The following is a 20,555-nucleotide window of genomic DNA, read 5'->3' as shown; positions in this document are numbered from 1 at the left end:
TAGTCAAATACAGGAGCTGGAGGAACTGGAATTCTCAATGTATACATATCCTAACAGAAGGAGGGCTTCTTTCCATTGTTTCCAACATTTTGTTTTGAAGCTGTTTTTAACTGATATTTCTCTAATTTACATTTCCAACTTTTTAAAAATAAATGATAACTTCTTTATTTATCCTCCATGTCATTTGGTCTTAGAACCACCCATGAAAATTGTCCCAGCCAGGCGTTGGTGGCGCATGCCTTGAATCCCAGCACTCGGAAGGCAGAGGCAGGAGAATCTCTGTGAGTTCGAGGCCAGCCTGGTGTCCAGAGAGAGTGCCAGGATAGGCTCCAAAGCTACACAGAGAAACCCTGTCTTGAAAAACCAAAAAGAAAAAAAGAAAAAAGAAAATTGTCCCAATAAAATAAAGTGAACATTGAAAAGTGTCAATATTAAAGCAGAATTCAGAGTTGTGATGTTGCTCACTGGGTAAAGGTAACTGCTTCCTGTCACCATATGTAGAATCCCCTGAACCCGCATGATAGAAGAGAGAAGTGACTCTCACAAGATGTCCTCTGACATCTATATGCAGGTCATCATGACTTTCACAGACACATGGACACACAGACGCCCCAACACACACACATGCAGTAAATGTAATAAAAATAATTGCAGTAATAAATAAATCCATATTCAATTAATTGGTAAAGACTTATTCAATCTGAATGCTTTTTTTGAGAGCTTGTACTTGAGAGCTTTGCTTGAGATGGCTTATATTACAGCTCACCATTCATTTTGGAGATAAAATTTATATTTCCTTACAATTTTTCCTACCTTGAATGAATATAATCTCCTTTAGAATTTCTACTTTTTCAATCTAATTATTAAATATTTTTAATGTAACACCCTTACCTTAGATGTACGTAGTTGTTTTACCAATTCCCATGTTAATAATAAACAATTTATTATAATGAAGATGCTAATTAGTTCCTCATTGTAACATTTATATATGTTTTGTGAATTCCTAAAAATGGATTCAGGAGGAGCTTAGATTCATGATTTGATAAATGGGAAATTGCAGAGGCTGGAGTGTTGAGGACATTGAACATTCTTTAGGCTGCTTTTGAAAACTGTGCTGATAGGCGCTCTAGTGCACTGTCTGGTGACAGGAAGGTTAGGGCACATGAAGAACAGACTATTCGCTCCTATGTGCAGCCTACAGCGGCTTCATGTTGCAGGATTACTGAGAATCTAGATTATGGAAATCCTTTCCAGATCAGTAGAACATTCTAGTTCCAGTTACAGAGCTGTGGGAACTATTGGTGCACCCAAGAAAGTGCTTAATAAAAGAAGTAACCACAAATCTAAATGAGTTGCTGAGTGTTTTCCACAGGAATACACGATTGCTTCAATAATTTAGACATAACACCCACTTATGCTTGGATTGTGGCAGCAAAAAATGAATGAAATTGAAGGGATGTGGAGTAAATTTGGAAGAAAGCTCACCAAAATATACTGAGAGATAAAGATAAACAAGAGGGGATATTTTCCACTCTCTTCTCAAGAAATAGATACAGACTAATTTTGAATGAAATTATTATATATAATTAGGTTTTATACTATCATTTCAAAATTTGGATAGTCAGTTGAAGACAAATTTCCATTTTGAGTTATTGACATTCTATATTAGACATGGAATTCACAGTTAATATCACACTGTGGATATACACAAATGCACAGACAGTTCAATCATCACTCAACATCTGCCTCTATGCCTTTTTTCATAGGACCTCTTAGGTGATGAGAACAAATATCTTCAACTAAAAACCTGGCAAAATTCTTCCATTTATTTCAAGGTGATGTAGAGGATGGTAAAACAGTACCTCTAAGGACCTCCAGATCACACTTCAGTAGGCAAAAGAATTATAAGCTCACAGCAAAACAAGATAGATACAGCAATATACATTGGGTCAGAACTCCTGAAAAATTGGCATGGTTCATAATTTTTTAAACCTTCAAGAGGACCCAGGGGGCAACACTCCCATACCAAGCCCAAATTAAAAAACGTAGGATATAATTGCTTTATTGCCTAGGGCCCCTCTGGGAGTGGAGCTACTTACTGAAGAACACATGAGGGTTTACCCTTGGATAACTCATGCTATTAATGACAAAATAACCATCAGGAACTTGGTGGTTCACAAAGATTTTTGCTTTTCAGCTTCTCTCAAGGAAAATGTAATTGAGAGTCTGTAATGACCCAAACTGAAGGTTAAGAGTGAGAAGCAAAGTCTCTTGCTTACTTTAAGACATTGTGTGGTGTGGGGGTATACATGTGCAGGATGTGAATGAGTACACATGATGCCCACACACGTGTATGGAGGCTGGAGTTCAATGCAGGAGTGTCTTTCTCACTGTTTTCCTAGCTCTTTTTTGAGACCATATCTCTCATTGAAACTGTAGCTCACTCGATTGTTGGTCAGCTAGCCCAAGAGACGGTCTATCTCCATCTCCCCACTGCAGGGACTATAGTCAAACGATACCATGCTCAGTAATTTTTTTAAAGTATTATGTCTTTGAGAATTTCATATTGTATCTTCAATTCTTTTCCCATTTCATCCCGGATCTACTTCCCATTTCATACCCTCACAACTTTGTGTCCTCAAGTTTTAAAAATCCATCAAAGCTCATTGGTGTGTCTATACACTATTAGGTGTGTGACCATCCACTGCAGTGACTCTACCAAGGGCCATGTTCTTGAAGAAAACCAAATCTTCTTCTGGAAGCTATCTATTCCCACTAGCTCCAAATAAGACTTCATGCCCACACCCACCCCAACGCTGGGATTTTATGTGGCTTCAGGTTTTATAGGTCTTATTCATGATGTCTCAAGCACTGTCAATTTATATGTACTTACCCTATTGTGCCCACAAGGACCAGAGACTATGGATGACAACAGCAAGCTAATTTTTATGTGCATGTGCATATGTGTATGTATGTTCACTGTGTATATCCAGGAGCACACAGAGGTCAGAAGAGGTGATTGGATCCCATGGATCCAGAGTTACAGGATGTTGTGAGACACCGTGTGGGCTCTGGGAACTGAACCTGGGTCCTCTGTAGGAGAAGCAAGTGCTCTTAATCACTGAGCCAACTCCAAATTAAATTTCTGATGTTTAACTTTTTTTCAAGTTAAAATAGAGAGGAATTCAGAGGTCTACAGCTGGGGAAGTATTTAAATTTCAGTCTCTCAATGATGGAAATATTCAGGCTCACTGGTCCATTCGGCTTCCAACTTTTAAACTTTTGTTACTCTTATTACTCTTCTGTTTGCAGGTTTTGTCTATTAAAAATCATGTATAGAATGTAATCAGGTAGGTTAAATTTAATAGGTGATTTTTTGTCCTTAATCAGAAGTGTGAGGAACTTTTAAGAAAAAGTGGTAGACACATTTAGACTTCTATAGTGAAGGAGCTTCTGAGCAGAGGGGCCCTGTTCACAGAGACAGGTAAACCTTCCTAGAAACCATGCTTTACTACAGACCTGCAATTCTCAGCCTACCCAACACTTAACATAGTTCCTCAAATTGTGGTGGTCCCAACCATAAAGTTATTTCATTGCTACTTTATAACCATGATTTTGCTACTGTTAGGAATTGTAATGTAAATGTCTGACATGCAGGATCTCTGATATGCAACCCCAAAAGGGTTGTGACCCACAGGCTGAGAACTGTTGCTATAGCTGGCATTATTGATCAGTGGCAAGAGTGTTTAATGTACAACGAAAACAGTGAAACATCTCAGATTTTACAGAGGCCAATGTTGTACTAATTTGATCTATTCTAATAGAGACAGAGGGGAATCAGTTATTTTAAGTGTTCAATAACAAGGCTCTGGGGAACTGTGTTTCCTGACTTCTTGGATCTATAGACATTCAAAGTGGATTTGTTCACCCTCTTCAAGGGATTAGTCTGATGAAAGAGCAGCTCTCTCTCTCTCTCTCTCTCTCTCTCTCTCTCTCTCTCTCTCTCTCTCTCTCTCTCTCAAGTCAGGCTTCAAACTGAAAACATAAAATACTTCAGAATTCCTCAAAACCTCATCCAGACAGATTCAGATTTGTCTCAGATCATCACAAGTTTTCAGGAAAAAAAACAAAACAAAACCAACTCATCCTTCTGGATTTTTCTCTTCCAGCAGACGAATGTAGCCATGACAGCTCCAGCCTTCCATTCAGATATAAATTCGATTTGTCTTTTTAATCTTTTGTTCACTTCTTAGATTCCTCTTCATCTAGAACCTTGATACACTTTTCTCCAAGCTTCTATTTCTTCTCCACAGTTTTCAATCTCCATTTAATAATTTGACTTTTGTCTCAGTCTATTTGCTGGTTGTATTTAATATTCTTTATTCAGAACCCAGATTCCAGTCAATTTTGTTAAAAATCTTTTCAGGAAGATTGAGTCATGATATCCTTCTCAGGGAACAGGGTGGCAGTGAGCACAGGAACTTGACTAAAACTGCCATAGAATGCCATCTCCATGTCTTGGAGTACTCTTACCATAAGGCTCACACCATTTCACCTTGTTGACTGGCACAGTAGATGAAGAGGCAGTGGTGGTAAGTAAAGGGACTTCCTTGATTTGGATGACAGGAAGTGAACCATTTTCTTTTTTCGAGACAGGGTTTCCCTGTGGCTTTGGAGGCTGTCCTGGAACTAGCTCTTGTAGACCAGGCTAGTCTCGAACTCACAGTGATCCACCTGCCTTTGCCTCCTGAGTGCTGGGATTAAAGTGTGCGCCACGGAAATACCTCATTGATGTTTCAAAGATTTCTGAGGCCAAGAGTCCAAAAAGGATGATAATTTTGAAGGAAAATTATAACCAAGAAATAGAGCAGGAGGTGCTAATGCAAAGTACTGAAGAGAATAACAAAAAGACAGAACATAGAATCTTGGCCCTACAGGGCCATAGATGGCTCAGTGCACAAGGGAGACTGCTGCCAAACTTGTAGATCTGAGATCAATTCTTAGAATCCACATGGTAAAAGGGAAGAACTGACTACTCTAAGTTGTCCTCTGACCTCTACACAGGTGCAGAAATAAGCACATACATGTGCATACATACATGCATGTACACACACAATAAATAAATATTTTTAAATGACTTTAAAGTGGAGATGTTTGGGTTTATCTAAAGCAGTGGGAGAACTTACTCATGTGAACTATTTGTTGCCATAGCAATAGACTGATGCCTTTTATGCTGGCATAGGTAGTGCAAAACTTGTTTTTCTCTGTAATTACATGTAGGCCCTTGAAAAGGTTCATTGGAAATAAAGACAGGGCCTGGAAGTCAGGGAATCATGGAATTATCAAACAACTTTCATTCAAGTTGTGACATTTTGAGATGTGTTAGTCGATTCAGCTAGAGTAGGTTTCAGAAAGGTCACATATATGTAATCATCTCAGATTCTCCTCTTGGAAAAGTTTGAAATCTTGACTTTGAAATATAAACACTATTTCAGGAAATCCTTTGGTCAGCAGATAGGCTTCTGTTTTGGTATGAACTCTGATTAATGAAATACATTTACAGGAAGATGGTAATGCTGTTGATGGAAAACCCAGAGACTTGATGTTTCCCATCTGGAGAAGAGGTCAAAAGTCCTTTCCTATGGAGTGGCTATTGTGAATGTTTGCTAAATGTGACCTTTTCGCATGTTTGGGGATAATCTCCCAAAATAATATATAATTTGGCTCATGTTAACATACCCCTAAAAATATTCTAGGGTGACAGTTGAGCTAATAGGATCTGACAAGCTAGTCTAAGCTGGGTAGGAGCAGACGTGACTCTTAATGGGAAAGATCTTTTATCACAGATTGAACTGGGGGAAAGAGAGAGGAAAAATTGAAATTGCGGAATTACTCAGGAGGAAAGAATAAAATGAAGTAAAACCTGCTGACAGGAACCATCAGGACTGGGGCAGTGGAAGACTCAGAAGCCAGTGCCTACAGTTTGAGAATCAGCCCTACAATCTCACTATCTTTTCTTACCTCCAGATGCTGTAGGCTCATGGAAAACCAATCCAGCATCTCAGAGTTTTTCCTGCGAGGAATATCAGGATTTCCAGAGCAACAGCAGCTGCTCTATGGGCTTTTCCTGTGTATGTATCTTGTCACCTTGACTGGAAATGTGCTCATCATCCTGGCCATTGGCTCTGACCCACACCTGCACACTCCTATGTACTTCTTTTTGGCCAACCTGTCCTTTGCTGACATGGGTTTAATATCCTCTACAGTGACCAAGATGCTGTTTAATGTTCAGACTCGGTGCCATACCATCTCCTACACTGGTTGCCTCACCCAGATGTACTTCTTCCTGATGTTTGGTGATCTGGACAGCTTCTTCCTGGCTGTGATGGCCTACGACCGCTATGCAGCCATCTGCCGTCCTCTCCATTATTCCACTATCATGAGTACCCGATTCTGTGCCCTGATGCTTGCCCTGTGCTGGGTCTTCACCAACATAGTTGCCCTGACTCACACTACCCTCATGGCTCGACTGTCCTTCTGTGTTGTTGGGGAAATAGCTCACTTTTTCTGTGACATTACCCCTGTCCTGAAGCTATCATGCTCTGACACTCATGTCAATGAATTAATGGTTTTTGCCTTAGGAGGCACAGTGCTCATGGTCCCCTTTGTATGCATTGTCATCTCCTATGTCCACATTGTATTTGCTATCCTGAAGGTTCGAACACCTGGTGGGAGTTCAAAGGCCTTTTCTACCTGTAGTTCTCACCTCTGTGTGGTCTGTGTTTTCTATGGGACGCTCTTCAGTGCCTACTTGTGTCCTCCCTCTATAGTCTCAGTAGAAAAGGACGTTGCAGCTGCTGCAGTGTATACAGTGGTAACGCCCATGTTGAACCCCTTCATCTATAGCCTAAGGAACAAGGACATGAAAGGGGCCCTAAGGAGGCTCCTCTGTCGTAGAATTCTCTCTTCCTAAATACAATGAGAATAATGTTAAATGAGGAGAGATGTCTATGTTAAACTAGTTTCTTTTAATTTGGGGTGGGATGCTTGCTAACCATGAGATTGGTGTCTAGTTAATTAACCTCACTGGATTTTAGTCTTCCCTTCCATTAAGCAAAAATTATGGAAAATATGTTATTTATTTCCTTGTTTATTTGTTTCTTCTTTTCTCCATTCTGTCTTCTTCTTTCAGATAGGGCTTTGATGTACAACCCAGGCTAACTTTTCATTCACTGTGTAGCCTGAGTGGGTCTTTATCTCACGATTCTCCTGCCTCAATCTCCTGGGTGCAAGCTTTGCAGTCATGACCATCAGCACCCATTTCAGTGATTTCTATTTAATCAGATGTGTTGCAATATTGAGTAAGACAAGCTAAGAAATTCATCTAATGCAACAACAAATGTAGTAGATGCCCAACAACTGATAGAATTGTCCAACTTTTATTTGGTGTTTCCTTTTTACTTTATCTTATTATATTTTATGCTATGTTTTGTTGTTGTCTCTGAGAGGCCTGCTCTTTTCTAGTAAGAGACAGAAAGGAGGTGAATCCTGATGGGAGTACTGATGGAGAGATACTGGGAGGAGTAAAGAGATAGGAAACTGTAATCAGAATATATTGTGGGTAAAATGAATCTATTATCAATAAAAGGAAAACAATAAATTTCTCTACACGGTAATTGTCTTACCATGGAAAGAGAAGAGCTGAGGATACATAACACTGAACATGTTTAACACTATCATCACGTGTACACTTTGCACCTGCATTCACATGACTTCTAAGATGATAAATGCCTTAAGCAACAAGTGATGGGAAGGGTCTTCTGTTTCTCTCTTAGATGCACAGAATATAGTAGAACAGATGGTATCCCTAAGGAACTCCATATTGCACTGTGCAAGTGGAAAAGCTGTAATCTCACAAATAAGCAATTCTAGGCTAATATATCAGTATACTTTGTGTTATGATATGCAGCAAGATGGGATCTTTGGCAGGTCCCATGGCAGGTGAGGGACAAATGGTGGGTGAGAGATAGACAGAGACATAACTTACATAGAAAGTTTATTGAGGAAAGGGAATGAAATAAGGGAAGGGAAGAGATAGTGGGGAGGGAGAAGAGAGAGAGACAGAGTGACAGAGAAAGACAGAGACAGAAAGGGACCTCCTCAAAGAAACAGCAGAAAGAGAGAAATTAGGCAGAGCTTTTCTCTTAAAGGGACCTTAGCACCTGTACACAGAGCCATGGTACTATCTGCCATGTGCAGAGGAGTGACACACTGTGCCAGATTCCCAAGAGATGGGACCAGGTTTGCCTGTATTACAACACTTTGGGCAACAGCCCCAGAGAAATTGGTGTGAGTTCTAGTTTTTCAAAACGTTAAAAGGACCCGGGGGACAATTTATCAATAAACTGTCCCCAATTAGAAAAAACTGAATATAATTGTTACACTGTTTCTGGCACCCCCAGGAATAGAACCATATGTTAACACAGACATAGGAGAGTTCATCCTTGGAGAAGTCATAGTATAACCACAAAACAATGATTTGAGACATGGTAGCTCATAAAGATACTTGCTTTCCTAGTTCCCCTGAGGGAGCCATGATTTATAAGTCAATAATGAACAAAGCTGGAGGCTGGCTATGGTGACAAAATGTCTTGTTTCTGGAGCCTATGCTATTTAAAGAATTTTAAAAACAAGACACAAAGTTGGGAGGAGCAACGGTTGGGTGAGGTCTCCATGGGTACTGGAGAGGGGAGCTTGATTATATATACTATACATACACTGCGTATGTGTATGAAAGTCCCAAAGAATAAATGACAACTATTGCAAAATTGTTGACAATTGAAACCCTTTTTAAAAAAATCACTGTACATAACTGAAAAATAACTCTTAGTTTTATGATCATTTTTACAATTTGGTGGCCAGTTTATTTTTTCTTTTTCTATTGAAACTTTACAATATATTTTGATCACAGTGTCCCTCATCGTCTCTCAGATACTCCCACCTTGTCACCCATCCAACAGTAGGCTAGACTCTTTCACATTAATCACTAATAAAGATAGTCCACAAACTTGCCTGCAGGTCAATCTTCTAGAGATATTTTTTTCAGTTAAGATTCCCTCTCCCCAGATATGTCTAGGCTTGTGTCAAGTTGACAAAAAGCAAACACCATATTGACAAAACATAATAATTGTGAGCTGCATCCTTCAAAAACAGCAAAAGATAAAAGTATTATTAGTGTTTCTTACAGTGCAAGGTGAATAATGAAGGAGATACTTATACTTACTTGTATTTGAAAATTGCCTAACTTACATATGCATGGAAACTTGAAAGTATGTGTCATTTCTCATTGTAATTATTAATTCTAACTTTCTTTATTCTTTAAAATTTTCAGAAATGTATGCAATGTGTTGGATCATATTTATATCACACTCTTTCCCTCCAACTTGCCAAGGGACTGTCTACCATGTCTTCATCCCAAAGTCATGCCTTTCTTCTAAACTTTTTTAATTTTTTATTTCTTAATCCACTGAGTCCAACCAGTTTCCCCATGTTGTGCATAGGCATTGGGTCATCTACTAGGATATGGGGAACCCAGCAGTATCCATACTCCTGAAGAACAGTGACTCTTCCTCTCCCAGCCATCAACTGTCAACAGCTCTTCAGCTAGGGGTGGACATTTTGAGCCACTCTCCTCTATGCTGGAATTTTCAACTCTCTTGATCTTGTGAAGGCCTTGTAAGGATAACTATAGCTACTGTGGGTTCTTGCATGCAACAGCCACAGCGTGTCCAGAGGACAGCATTTCACAGCCACTCTTCCCCAATTTCCAGCTCTTATAATCTTTCCTCTATCATACATCTTCATTTTTGATTAGCACAGACCTACCGCTCTTCCCAATACCCTTCCCTCCCACCCTTAATCGTTTCTCTCCCAGTAGTCTTCCCTGTTCTTTCATATTGCAATGATCTACTATCCCCTTTTAGAAGATTTAACTTAAATTTCAAGATCATAGTTTTCCAAGCAACTTCTTTGTGCACACTTCATTTTGTTTAAATCTACCCCATTTCCCCATACACATCCCTCCACTACAGGCCTGAACACTTCTGACCCCAGGATTCTACCTCTTTGCTTTCATTTCACCTAATTTCTAATACCCAGCTTCCTAAAGGCATCCACAACCAACAATCCATTAGTTGTCTTTTGGCATTAATGCATACTCTATGTTAAATACACAAAACAAAATATGTGAACCTAGGATATGAAACCTCATATGAAAGATAACATGAGTAATTTGTCTTTTGTGACCTGGGTAACAAAAACCTCACTCAACTTTATTTTTTCATGAATTTATTTTTATACCTTTGCCTGTAATTATTATGGTTTTGTTTTCTTTTACAGCTCATTAATATTGCATTGTACATATATACCGTATTTTTATTTTCCATTTTTCAGTTGATAGACTTCTAAGTTGATTCCATTTCCTACCTACTTGAATATATCAGAAAGGAACATGGATGTGCAAGTGTCTGTGTAGTAAGATATAAAGTCACTTGTGTATATTCCTAGGCCTGCTAGAGTCAAATGGAAGATCTATTTCTAGTCTTTGAGAAACTCACATACTGATTTTCAAAGTGACATCATTATGTATTACTTTATGTACTAATTTTGAAAGTTAACTTGGTGGTGGTAGCTCATGCCTTTAATCCTAGTACTTTAGAAGCAAAGACAGATTGATCTCTGAGTTTCTGGTCAGCCTGATCTACAGAACACATTCCAGGACAGTCTGGAATACACCCAGAAACCCTGTTTCAAAAAACCAACAATCAAAATTATTTGGAAAAAAACAAACTAACATTCTAATTGGTGTTATGATGGAAGATTCCTTCTGTATATATGTTTCTCTTATTGGTTGGTGAATAAAACACTGATTGGCCACTAGAAGCAGGAAGATAGGCAGGGCTAGGAGACATGGAGAATTCTTAGGAGCAACATGCTGGAATACAATTAATCTTGTGGGAATACATAGATTAATAGAAATGGGTTAATAATTAAGACAGAGCTAGCCAATAAGAAGCCCTAGCCACTGGCCAACAGTTTGTAAATTAATGTTAGTCCTTGTGTTTTTATTTGTGACTAATTGGCTGCAGGACCAGGCTGGAAAGAAACTCCAGCAACAGTGTTACTCATGAAAATAAATTCAAAGTATATTGTAAAATTAAAAATAAAATTAAATAATTCACACTCAGGAGAAATAGTTCCGTTTTCTTGACAAAGGAAAAATCTTTTATACAGAAGGCCATAAAATTAGATAATAATGAAAGGCAAAGGACTGGAATCATATAAAATTTTATGTTCCTAAAGGTAGGACACACTGTGAAAAGGAAAACAGTATGGAAGTGTTTGCAAAACAAACAAACAAGCAATCCCCCAAGATGAGCAAAATAACTAAAGAGAAACAAAACCTGTTGCTGAGGTGAAGCATAGTCTAAAAAAGTACAACCTGAACCCTCACTGAAGAGAACCAAGTCATAGATAGAGTCATGTGCAGGACTGAGAAGTTCTCAAATACAGAAAGAGGGAAGACCACACTCCTCACTGTGAATACATTCTCCTGAGGAGGATATTTCTCAGTGCTCCTTTCATGTCCCGATTCCTCAGACTGTAGATAAAGGGATTCAGCATAGGTGTGACCACAGTGTACATCACAGCCACAATGACATCCTTGTCATTAGTGTCACTGGAGGAGGGAAAAAAATATAGACCAATAATGGCTCCATAGTACAAAGAAACTACACAGAGGTGAGAGCCACATGTAGACAAGGCTTTGCAGATTCCCTTAATGGAAGGAGTTCTTAGGATGGTGGCTCCAATGTGGCCATAAGAGACCAGGATGCATATGAATGGCACAGTAATGACTACCACTGCTAAAGTGAGAATGACCAGCTCATTGATGGTGGTGTCTGAGCTGGACAGTTTAAGTAAAGCAGAGAGATCACAGAAGAAGTGGTGGACTGTGTTGTCTCTAAAGAAAGAGAGACGAGCAAATAGAAGAGTGTGTACAAGGCCATTGGTAGAGGAAAATACCCAGGACACTATCACTAACAGTACACAGACACTCTGACTCATGATGGTGGTATAGTACAGAGGATGACAGATGGCCACATACCTGTCGTAGGCCATGGAGGTCAGAAGAAAGTTATCAATACACCCAAACAATAAGAAAAAATATATCTGAGAAATACACCCAGCATATGAGATGGACTGACTGTGTGTCAGCATGTTCATGAGCATCTTTGGAGCAGTGACTGATGAGAAAGAGATGTCTGTGAAGGCCAAGTGACTGAGGAAGAAGTACATGGGGGTGTGGATGTGAGAGTCCAGCCTGATGAGCAGGATGATGAGCAGGTTCCCCAGCACTGTGGTCAGGTACATGGTGAGGAACAGAGCAGAGTACATGCCTTGGACCTCTGGCCATATGGGGAGCCCCAGGAGGATGAACTCAGATGTGGTGCTCTGGTTATTCTTCATCATTTTCTTCTCTTTAGCTAGATATGAAAAAGGATGATATGGATGAAGCAGAGGTCATGGCATCTATTATAGGATAATAGCATGTCTTTTTAATTAGTCAGATTGAACTCTCTAAGTGGAATATCTTGAATTTTTCCAAACTGTTGGGTTAATGATTATGTGCTTAAATGTATTATGCCTGCCTAGAAGCCAACTCAAATTGTTTTGGAGGAAAAAATGGTAATCACCAGAGTGAGTATCAGATTCCTTCAGGCTCAACCAGAGGTGAGGTTAGTCCATGAAAAAAAAAATCTAGTGCAAGGCAGAGTTGGTAAGGAACAAATAAAATTCCACCAAATGGCTTCCAATGGCTGGTAGGGCTGACTTAAATCCCCCTCTCACTTCCCACCCAAACCTCTAAGATACTTCTTGGATATGATTTATTTCCACTTCCCATGAGAGTATTAGGTGTGTAAGCTCCAAAATGTCAGAATCTACAGACCAATCTTGGGGGTTTCATAAGCTAGTGGCACACCTCAGATACTCTATCAATTCTTCCTTTAAGACTGTTCTTTCCTATCCAACAGTTCAGTCTTCCATCACTAGATACAGAGAAAAAGGGCATTGTGTCTCATCAAATACACACTTACAAGTCCTCTGTATATAGTCTCATTGTTCAAGCTGGTCCATTCTTATTCAAGCCCATAATAGTCCCAGAAATTCTTGATTCTCCCAGTCACATGCAGAATCTGCCAAAGAGGAAGTTCTTTGTGAATGTTTGTCTGGCATAAACAAGTAATAAGTTCTCCTTTACAGCGGTTCACAAGCTTGGTTTCTTACTACTGATTCTTAACTAATTTTTGTTATATTCCAACCATACTTATAATTTGTAAATATTCTAATTCTTCCTCCTTTTCCTTCAAATTTGTTGACTTTAGACCTACCCATTTTCACAATCATTTCGTATTCAGGAAAGAAAACTTGTGAAACATCTACTAAAATACAGACTCCATAGTCTCTCAAAAATGATTAACTCCGAATGTGTTGATTTTCGAGAATTACATAATAATCTTGTCCACCATTTCTTTGAAGAGTTAACTGAAGATTACAATAAAATATAAATAAGTATATAAGTCATTTCAACTTGGTTGAAGTATGTTTAAAACTTACATATTATTTATCCTACTACATTAGAAGTCGTTTAAGTAATGCTGTTATGAAGATGGACTACATTTTGATAACTTACTTCATAATAATAAAAACTAATATATCTCAGTGAAAATAGCAATCAGCTATCTGCTGCAGATGTGGGTTGTTTGTAATAGCTTGTTGTATTTTAAGTTCTTTCGCACACATATGTAAAATGTGCATGTGTGAAGAATGAATTTGTAAAAATGGAATTAGTATTTATACTCATGATTTTGACATTGTCCAATTATAAAAAGATAAGGAGACAAGGAATTCTATTCCTGCATATTATTTAAAGCAATCTTTAATATAAGAATCTTTCTCATGAAAATTATTTTTATTAAAAAAAAACATGCTTGGAGAGTACAGAGTGGGAGCATTTGAGGAACTGAGAAAACTCAAGCCTATAGTTAGCCAGAAAAGATATGAATTAGAGAACTCTCAGGAGCCTGCATATATAAGATCCTTTCTGCTACATTAGAAATCTTCATTCTGTTCTCAGAAACAGGACCAAGCAAAAGTCTAAGTAAAGATTTTTAGGAGCTTGCCATCTGCTGGTAATGATTGAAACAGAATCATTGGGAATTTGAATAGTGATTCTACTAGCAGGTACAAAATAATTCCCCTTTCTATGTGAATTGTTGCAGCACAGAAGAGTCAAAATATATTGATTTAGTACAAAATTTGAAAAAATACCCAAGAAAATGATGGGAATCCAAGAAAAGCAAAGGAATGTATGCTCCACCTTTTCATCTCAAAATTAGATATAAAATCAGAGAGAATAAAAATTTGCTGTCATCATACTCTTTCAAATTTTAAATAGATGATCAAGAAAAGTTATTCTACAAGAATCCATCTGTCCTGGTGTGTCATGAAGAGTATTAGACCATAGGGAGAAGTAATGTACACTGCAAACACATACACATAAGGACATCCAAGGTTGCACAGTCATGCTACTTCTCATAAATTCTATTTCCACTCTGATGTGGGCCTTTGACAGTAAGCACAGATACCTTATTTACAAGGCATGAAAGCTCCTCCATTTCTTTATGGAATGTAGAGAATATAGTGAAACTGGCAGGGTGCTAGGTGCTCAGTGATCCACTGTGAGCAACAGAAGGTTTTCATCATGCAGTCTGCTGTGATAGATACATGGATACATGGGTGCATGTTGTTCATAGCCCTGAGAAACCAGTGTGGGTTTTAATCTAGTCCTCATCTAGTCCATGATGAGGACCTAGGGGTGATCCTCTTTGCCTCACCCCTGATTAGGGACAAGTTACGTATGGTTGCATCATTACCTTGGGATTCTACAGGGATAGATTGTTTGCTGAAGAAGACACAAGAGAGTTCATCCTTGGAGGAATTGTGATAATAAGTACAAGGCAACTAACAGGTGATGAACAAAAGTTATCACTTGCCTTTTGTAAGAAAAACTATGGGATCTGAGTTTCTTGTGTTATGAAAAAATATAAACAGAAAGAATACTACCATTTTTCTCCCATATGTGAAAACTGAAAGAAAAAGACATCCTGTATATCGAAGACAGTCTACTATGGTAGAGAGCAGGATAAAAAGAAGCAGAGGTGGAGACAATAAAAGAGGAACACAGAGCGGGTTGACTTGATCAAAGTGCTATGTGTGTGTAGGACAAAGTCACAATGAAACTCATTACTTTGTACATTGATATGATTTAATATTTTTAATAAAAATAAATGTTACAGCAATCTATTTATAGAAGTGAAGTTAAAGACCTTTATCTTGAACAGATGCAGCTTCGCAAGGATTAAATTTCAAAATGCATTATTTTAAATGGACATAGAAAGCAACACATTTGAGTGAAGGGCAAAGATGTATCATTTTTCATTTTAAAACACGTGACAGTTGATTAATATATATCCCTGCATGTGTGAATCAATTCAGATTGAGTAGACTTCCTGAGACGTTGGCAGCTGCTCCTCAGCTCACATCCAAAGAGGCCAAACTGCAGGATGCACAGTGTATGCACAATCACAACAGCCTGGAATGCTTTGCAAAGTCTCTCACTACCCTTTTGCAGGGATTTGCCTTCCTATGACCCAGAGATCTCCAATGGGGGTTTTATTCACCAATTTAATGAGTATTTGTTTGTTTATGGCCTTTTTATAGAAAACGAATCTTGTTTTCAATATGTGAACAGGCTGAGATGCTTGAAGGTAAAAATGGTATGTACTTGGCTACCTTCACACTGACACCACTAAAATGGAAAGGGAATGGAACAAAGGCTACAAAGAGAAGCACAGATTTAGAGGGAGGTTGACTAACAAGTGATTACAGTTAAATGGAAAAATTGCTTCTGATTATATGGTAAGGTGCTGAGTCTGGTAATAAAAAAACACTGTTTTTCAAATGATAGGAGAAAGAATTCTTAGTAGTTCTATTATAAACATGTGAAAATGGAGAATTAAACATAATTGCCATGATTTGGACATATGAACTGTATGGAAACAATACATCGTACCCAGTAACTATACACATTTGATGTCAACTAAAAATAAGAGGACATTAATTAAAACAAAAGCATAGTTATATTTTGAATTAAAGTTAATAAAAAATATAAACTCTAGCTAAATTATGAAATTAAACACAAATAATACCATGAAATCAATCAGTCCCAAGAAATATTAGCATCTTTAAGAAAGGAGAAAAAAATCTTTGCTACTTAAGGGCTTTAACATACCAAAAAACAATGAAAACAGTGAGGAAATGAATTCACAATTGTGGGAACTGGTTCTATATGGAAAACAGAAATGTGTGGATATGTTTCTGAAGAAAACTTGCACAAGATTATCAGGCTCAATAAGACAAACAAGAAGGAAGGGAAGACCATCACAAAAAGACAAACATGATATGTTCTCACTCATATGTGGTTTTTAGACATAGAGTAAAGGATTTCCAGCCTATAATCCACACTGCCAGAGAAACTAGAAAACAAGGAGGACCCTAAAAGAGACAAACATTGTCTCCTGGAGAAGGGGAAAGGGTCATGATCCCCTGAGCAAATTGAAAGCCTGGGAAGAGGGGGGAGGGAGCTACAAGAATGAGAAGGGAAGAAGAGGAAGGATGCAGTGGTCATGAGGGAGCAGAAAGGTTGAGTCAGGTGAAGAATAGAAGAAAGGATATGTGACAGGTAGGGTTTTAGTTGGGGGGTGGTAGGGGAGGAAGGGAGGGAGAAGGGAACTGGGATTGTCATGTAAATCAATCTTGTTTCTAATTCAAATAAAAAAATGTTTTTTAAAAAGGAAGGAAGGGAAGAAAGAAGGAAAGATGAAAGGAAGGTGGAAAGAAAGATTTAAATTTTAAATTACATACATGGTAAGGTGTGCTTGAAAACACATTGCCCCAAATCACTAAGAAACAGCATTTCATTTTCCAGAGGAGAGGACACTTGTAGAGAGTGGGTAGACCTCAGCTCACCTTAATGCGCAGAAAAAGCTAATCACATAGAAAAGGTTGCTTTTGCAAGCATATTCCACAAAGCTCCTTTCATATCCCTATTCCTCAGACTGTAGATAAAGGGATTCAGCATGGGTGTGACCATAGTGTACAGCACAGCAACAATGACATCCTTGTCATTAGTGTTGTTAGATGAGGGGACAAAATATAACCCAATAATGGCACCATAATAAAGTGAAACCACAGAGAGGTGAGAGCCACACGTGGACAAGGCTTTGCAGATTCCCTTGATTGATGGAGTTCTCAGGATGGTGGCTCCAATGTGGCCATAAGAGACCAGGATGCATATAAATGGCACAGTAATGACTAGTGATCCCACAATGAGGATGACCAGCTCATTGATGGAGGTATCTGAGCTGGACAGCTTAATTAAAGCAGAGAGATCACAGAAGAAGTGGTGGAGAGTGTTACCTCTAAAGAAAGAGAGACGAGCTAGGAGGACTGTGTGCACAAGGGCACCAGCAAATGATAAGAACCAGGATGCAATGACCAGTAAGATACAGACACTCTGACTCATGATTCTGGTATAGTGGAGGGGGTGGCAGATGGCCACATATCTGTCATAGGCCATGGAGGTCAGAAGAAAGCTGTCAAGATCTGCAAAAAATAGGAAAAAATACACCTGGGAAATACACCCAGCATATGAGATAGACTGACTGTGTGTCAGCATGTTCATGAGCATCTTTGGAGCTGTGACTGATGAGAAAGAGATGTCTGTGAAGGCCAAGTGACTGAGGAAGAAGTACATGGGGGTGTGGAGGTGAGAATCCAGCCTGATGAGCAGGATGATGAGCAGGTTCCCCAGCACTGTGGTCAGGTATGTAACTAGGAACAGGGCAGAGTACAAGCCTTGGTCCTCTGGCCGGATGGGGAGCCCCAGGAGGATAAATTCAGATGTGCTGCTCTGATTCCTCGTGTTCCTCATCTTTTCCTGAAGATAAAAAAGACGTGGAGATGTAATAACAGCAAACACTGTGACCAAGGGTCAATGAAAGCAATATTAACTTTACCTGAAATTCTCAAAGTTTTGAACACTAATGGGAGATTAATGACTTAAAAACCAGTTCAACATAGTTTGAGGACCTTTAAAATATATCAATTACCAAATAAGAAAAGAATAGCTTTGATAAAGGATGGAATTCTGAGATAGGGAATGAAGCAAAAGGTCAGTTCAGTCATGAATTAATAACAAAGATAGCCAATGATGTGTAGCAGTTTGCTAGTCTCTTGACCCTCTTCAGAGCTCCAGAAGCACATTGGCTAATGTTTTATATCTGGGGCTATATTGCAATTGAAAGAAGCCAGTGGGCATCTATGAAGCTGTAATATATGTTTTAGACACTTGGGGCATAAATCTATGTCAGTAACATGAAATGTCAGACGGCATGTCTCCTACACACGCTTCTTCTTCTGCATTACAGCATCTCCAGTGACCTGCCACTCTTTCTAAGCAGTTCTCATGGAATATGCATACAAAGTCTGTGTCTCTTTCAAGTTTTCTTGTGTGTTCTCTCAAACAAAACCTAATTTTGCCTTTTCACATTCATAGAATTTAGCTTCTATAGCTACATCTAGAATCTGCCAAGAAAGCACTTGGTCCCTGTCTAATATAATCCACTGGTCTTAATCTGGATTTCTTTTGCTAATGACTCTTAAGTGATATGTTCTTTTGTTGTGTTTCTAACATTTCATTTATTATTGTTCCCCTCTTTATTAGTTGAAATTGGAACTTTTCATGAGAACAATCAGAAAATAATAATAAATAAAACATACTAATCTGTCTATGAAACACATATCCATGTTTCATAAATAAAATCAATCTGCATGTCTTTGTGTTTTAAAACTCAAGTTTAAACTAATCATTTATGGGAGGAGGAGGAATTAAAGTTTGTGTCACTACTCCAATATTTCCATCTTTACTGAAATTTCCTTCAAAGTCTTTAATAAAAGACGAAAGATTGGCCGAGTGTTGGTGGCACATGCCTTTAATCCCAGCACTCGGGGACAGAGGCAGGCGGATCTCTCTGAGTTTGAGGCCACCCTGGTCTACAGAGCGAGTGCCAGGATATGCTCCAAAGTTACACAGATAAACCCTGTCTCAGAAAAAAAGGCAAAATCTGAAGAGGTACAATCTGAAGAGGTCTTCAAAGTCTTTACATTGTCCAGTCCATTCTATAAATACTCTTATGTGATTTTGTTACCAGAGATTAATTATTCATTCAGTTATATCACCCATCACTATGTTTGTATTAATCAGTTTTTCCTAATGAAACAATAATTATTAATTTTTGGATATGGAGTTTCATTATTTTTGCAATTTCCAGTATCAAGCATCATTATCCAATATCTTTTTACAAAAGCAAGCATGATACATTTCCAGAACTAGAATTAAGAGTCTGTATATATTCATGATTTTCATAGACCACCAAATACAAGAGGTTGCAGTTGGTGAGAAAGGCTATTCTTACACATTCTATAAATGGAGTCATGGTAGCTCAGTGTTTGGAGAGGGCAGGAATTAGGCATTAGGGGAATAAAGGAAAGTCAAGACCATAGTCAGTCTGGTAAGATCAGTGGAGTTGGAATATTAAAAGAAGGTATATATAAGGTCATTTATGGTACAATAGAAGGTTTCAAATCTCCACCTAAAGCATTATTATGTGCAAGGAAAGTTTTGAGTAAAGAAGTGGCTGTGAGCTTTAAACATTACACTGTTTAGTAAGTAGTAGTGGGGTTACAGCAAAACTAGGGATCAGAAGGAGCTGAACAGGGGGCTGTTGCCACAGTTTAGATACAATATACTCACTGAATACACCTGAGTTTGTCAGTGGAGACAGATACAGTTACAGAGATTTAATATCAAATTTGGAAGAGAACTAGCAAGAGTTGATGGAGATTAAAGACAAAGAAACTATACATCCCTCTTCTCCTGGATTAGGCACTGTATGAGACTGAGACAAATTGTTCCAAATGGAGCTACTGTGATATCCTCCCCTCTCAAACTTTAGATAAATACTTTATTCATGGTAAATAACTGTACATAGGACTGTGGTGTGGAGAAGAGCCTAAAGATAGTAGTACACAAAGCAATGCACACCTCAAACACACACTCATACTACTGAGGACAAATTCTCCCCGTGTTGGCATGACCCTTTAGATGATAAACACAGATACCTTCAATTTCAAAGCATGAGAAAATCCCTCCATTTCTCTCTAGAAGACATGTGAGACATTGTAATAAATAGGGCCTCCAAGGGACAGAACGTTCTATACTGGCAGTCAGAAGGCTCACCAGGTCAGAATAAAACAAGGTTAGCTATACCAATAAACATGCACTTGCAGCTCTTGAGAATTTGGTATGAATT

At 38.5% G+C, this 20,555-nt stretch overlaps 4 protein-coding genes across 4 annotated transcripts in view; 2 read left to right on the top strand and 2 right to left on the bottom strand.

Annotated features, from left to right (window-relative positions):
* The window catches only part of Dennd1a (DENN domain containing 1A), a 1,920,886-nt gene that overhangs the window by 1,277,035 nt on the left and 623,296 nt on the right, over positions 1 to 20,555 (top strand).
* Positions 6,041 to 6,973, top strand: LOC100766893 (olfactory receptor 1N1). Its single transcript, XM_027423589.1, has one exon. It carries the CDS (start codon positions 6,041 to 6,043, stop codon positions 6,971 to 6,973), a length of 933 nt encoding a protein of 310 aa, XP_027279390.1.
* LOC100771402 (olfactory receptor 50) lies at positions 11,593 to 12,531 on the bottom strand. The gene has a single exon (XM_027423588.1). It carries the CDS (start codon positions 12,529 to 12,531, stop codon positions 11,593 to 11,595), a length of 939 nt encoding a protein of 312 aa, XP_027279389.1.
* Positions 17,174 to 18,115, bottom strand: LOC100766603 (olfactory receptor 50). Its single transcript, XM_027423586.1, has one exon. The coding sequence runs from the start codon at positions 18,113 to 18,115 to the stop codon at positions 17,174 to 17,176; it is 942 nt and encodes a 313-aa protein (XP_027279387.1).

This window comes from Cricetulus griseus, chromosome 6 (assembly GCF_003668045.3).
Source record: "Cricetulus griseus strain 17A/GY chromosome 6, alternate assembly CriGri-PICRH-1.0, whole genome shotgun sequence".
NCBI lineage: Eukaryota > Metazoa > Chordata > Mammalia > Rodentia > Cricetidae > Cricetulus > Cricetulus griseus.
This window is presented reverse-complemented; position numbering and strand designations above follow the sequence as displayed.

What these genes read in the sequence shown, in the direction of transcription:
- LOC100766893 (XM_027423589.1), top strand. Translation starts at nt 6,041, where the DNA reads ATGGAAAACCAATCCAGCATCTCAGAGTTTTTCCTGCGAGGAATATCA.
- LOC100766603 (XM_027423586.1), bottom strand. Translation starts at nt 18,115, where the DNA reads ATGAGGAACACGAGGAATCAGAGCAGCACATCTGAATTTATCCTCCTG.
- LOC100771402 (XM_027423588.1), bottom strand. Translation starts at nt 12,531, where the DNA reads ATGATGAAGAATAACCAGAGCACCACATCTGAGTTCATCCTCCTGGGG.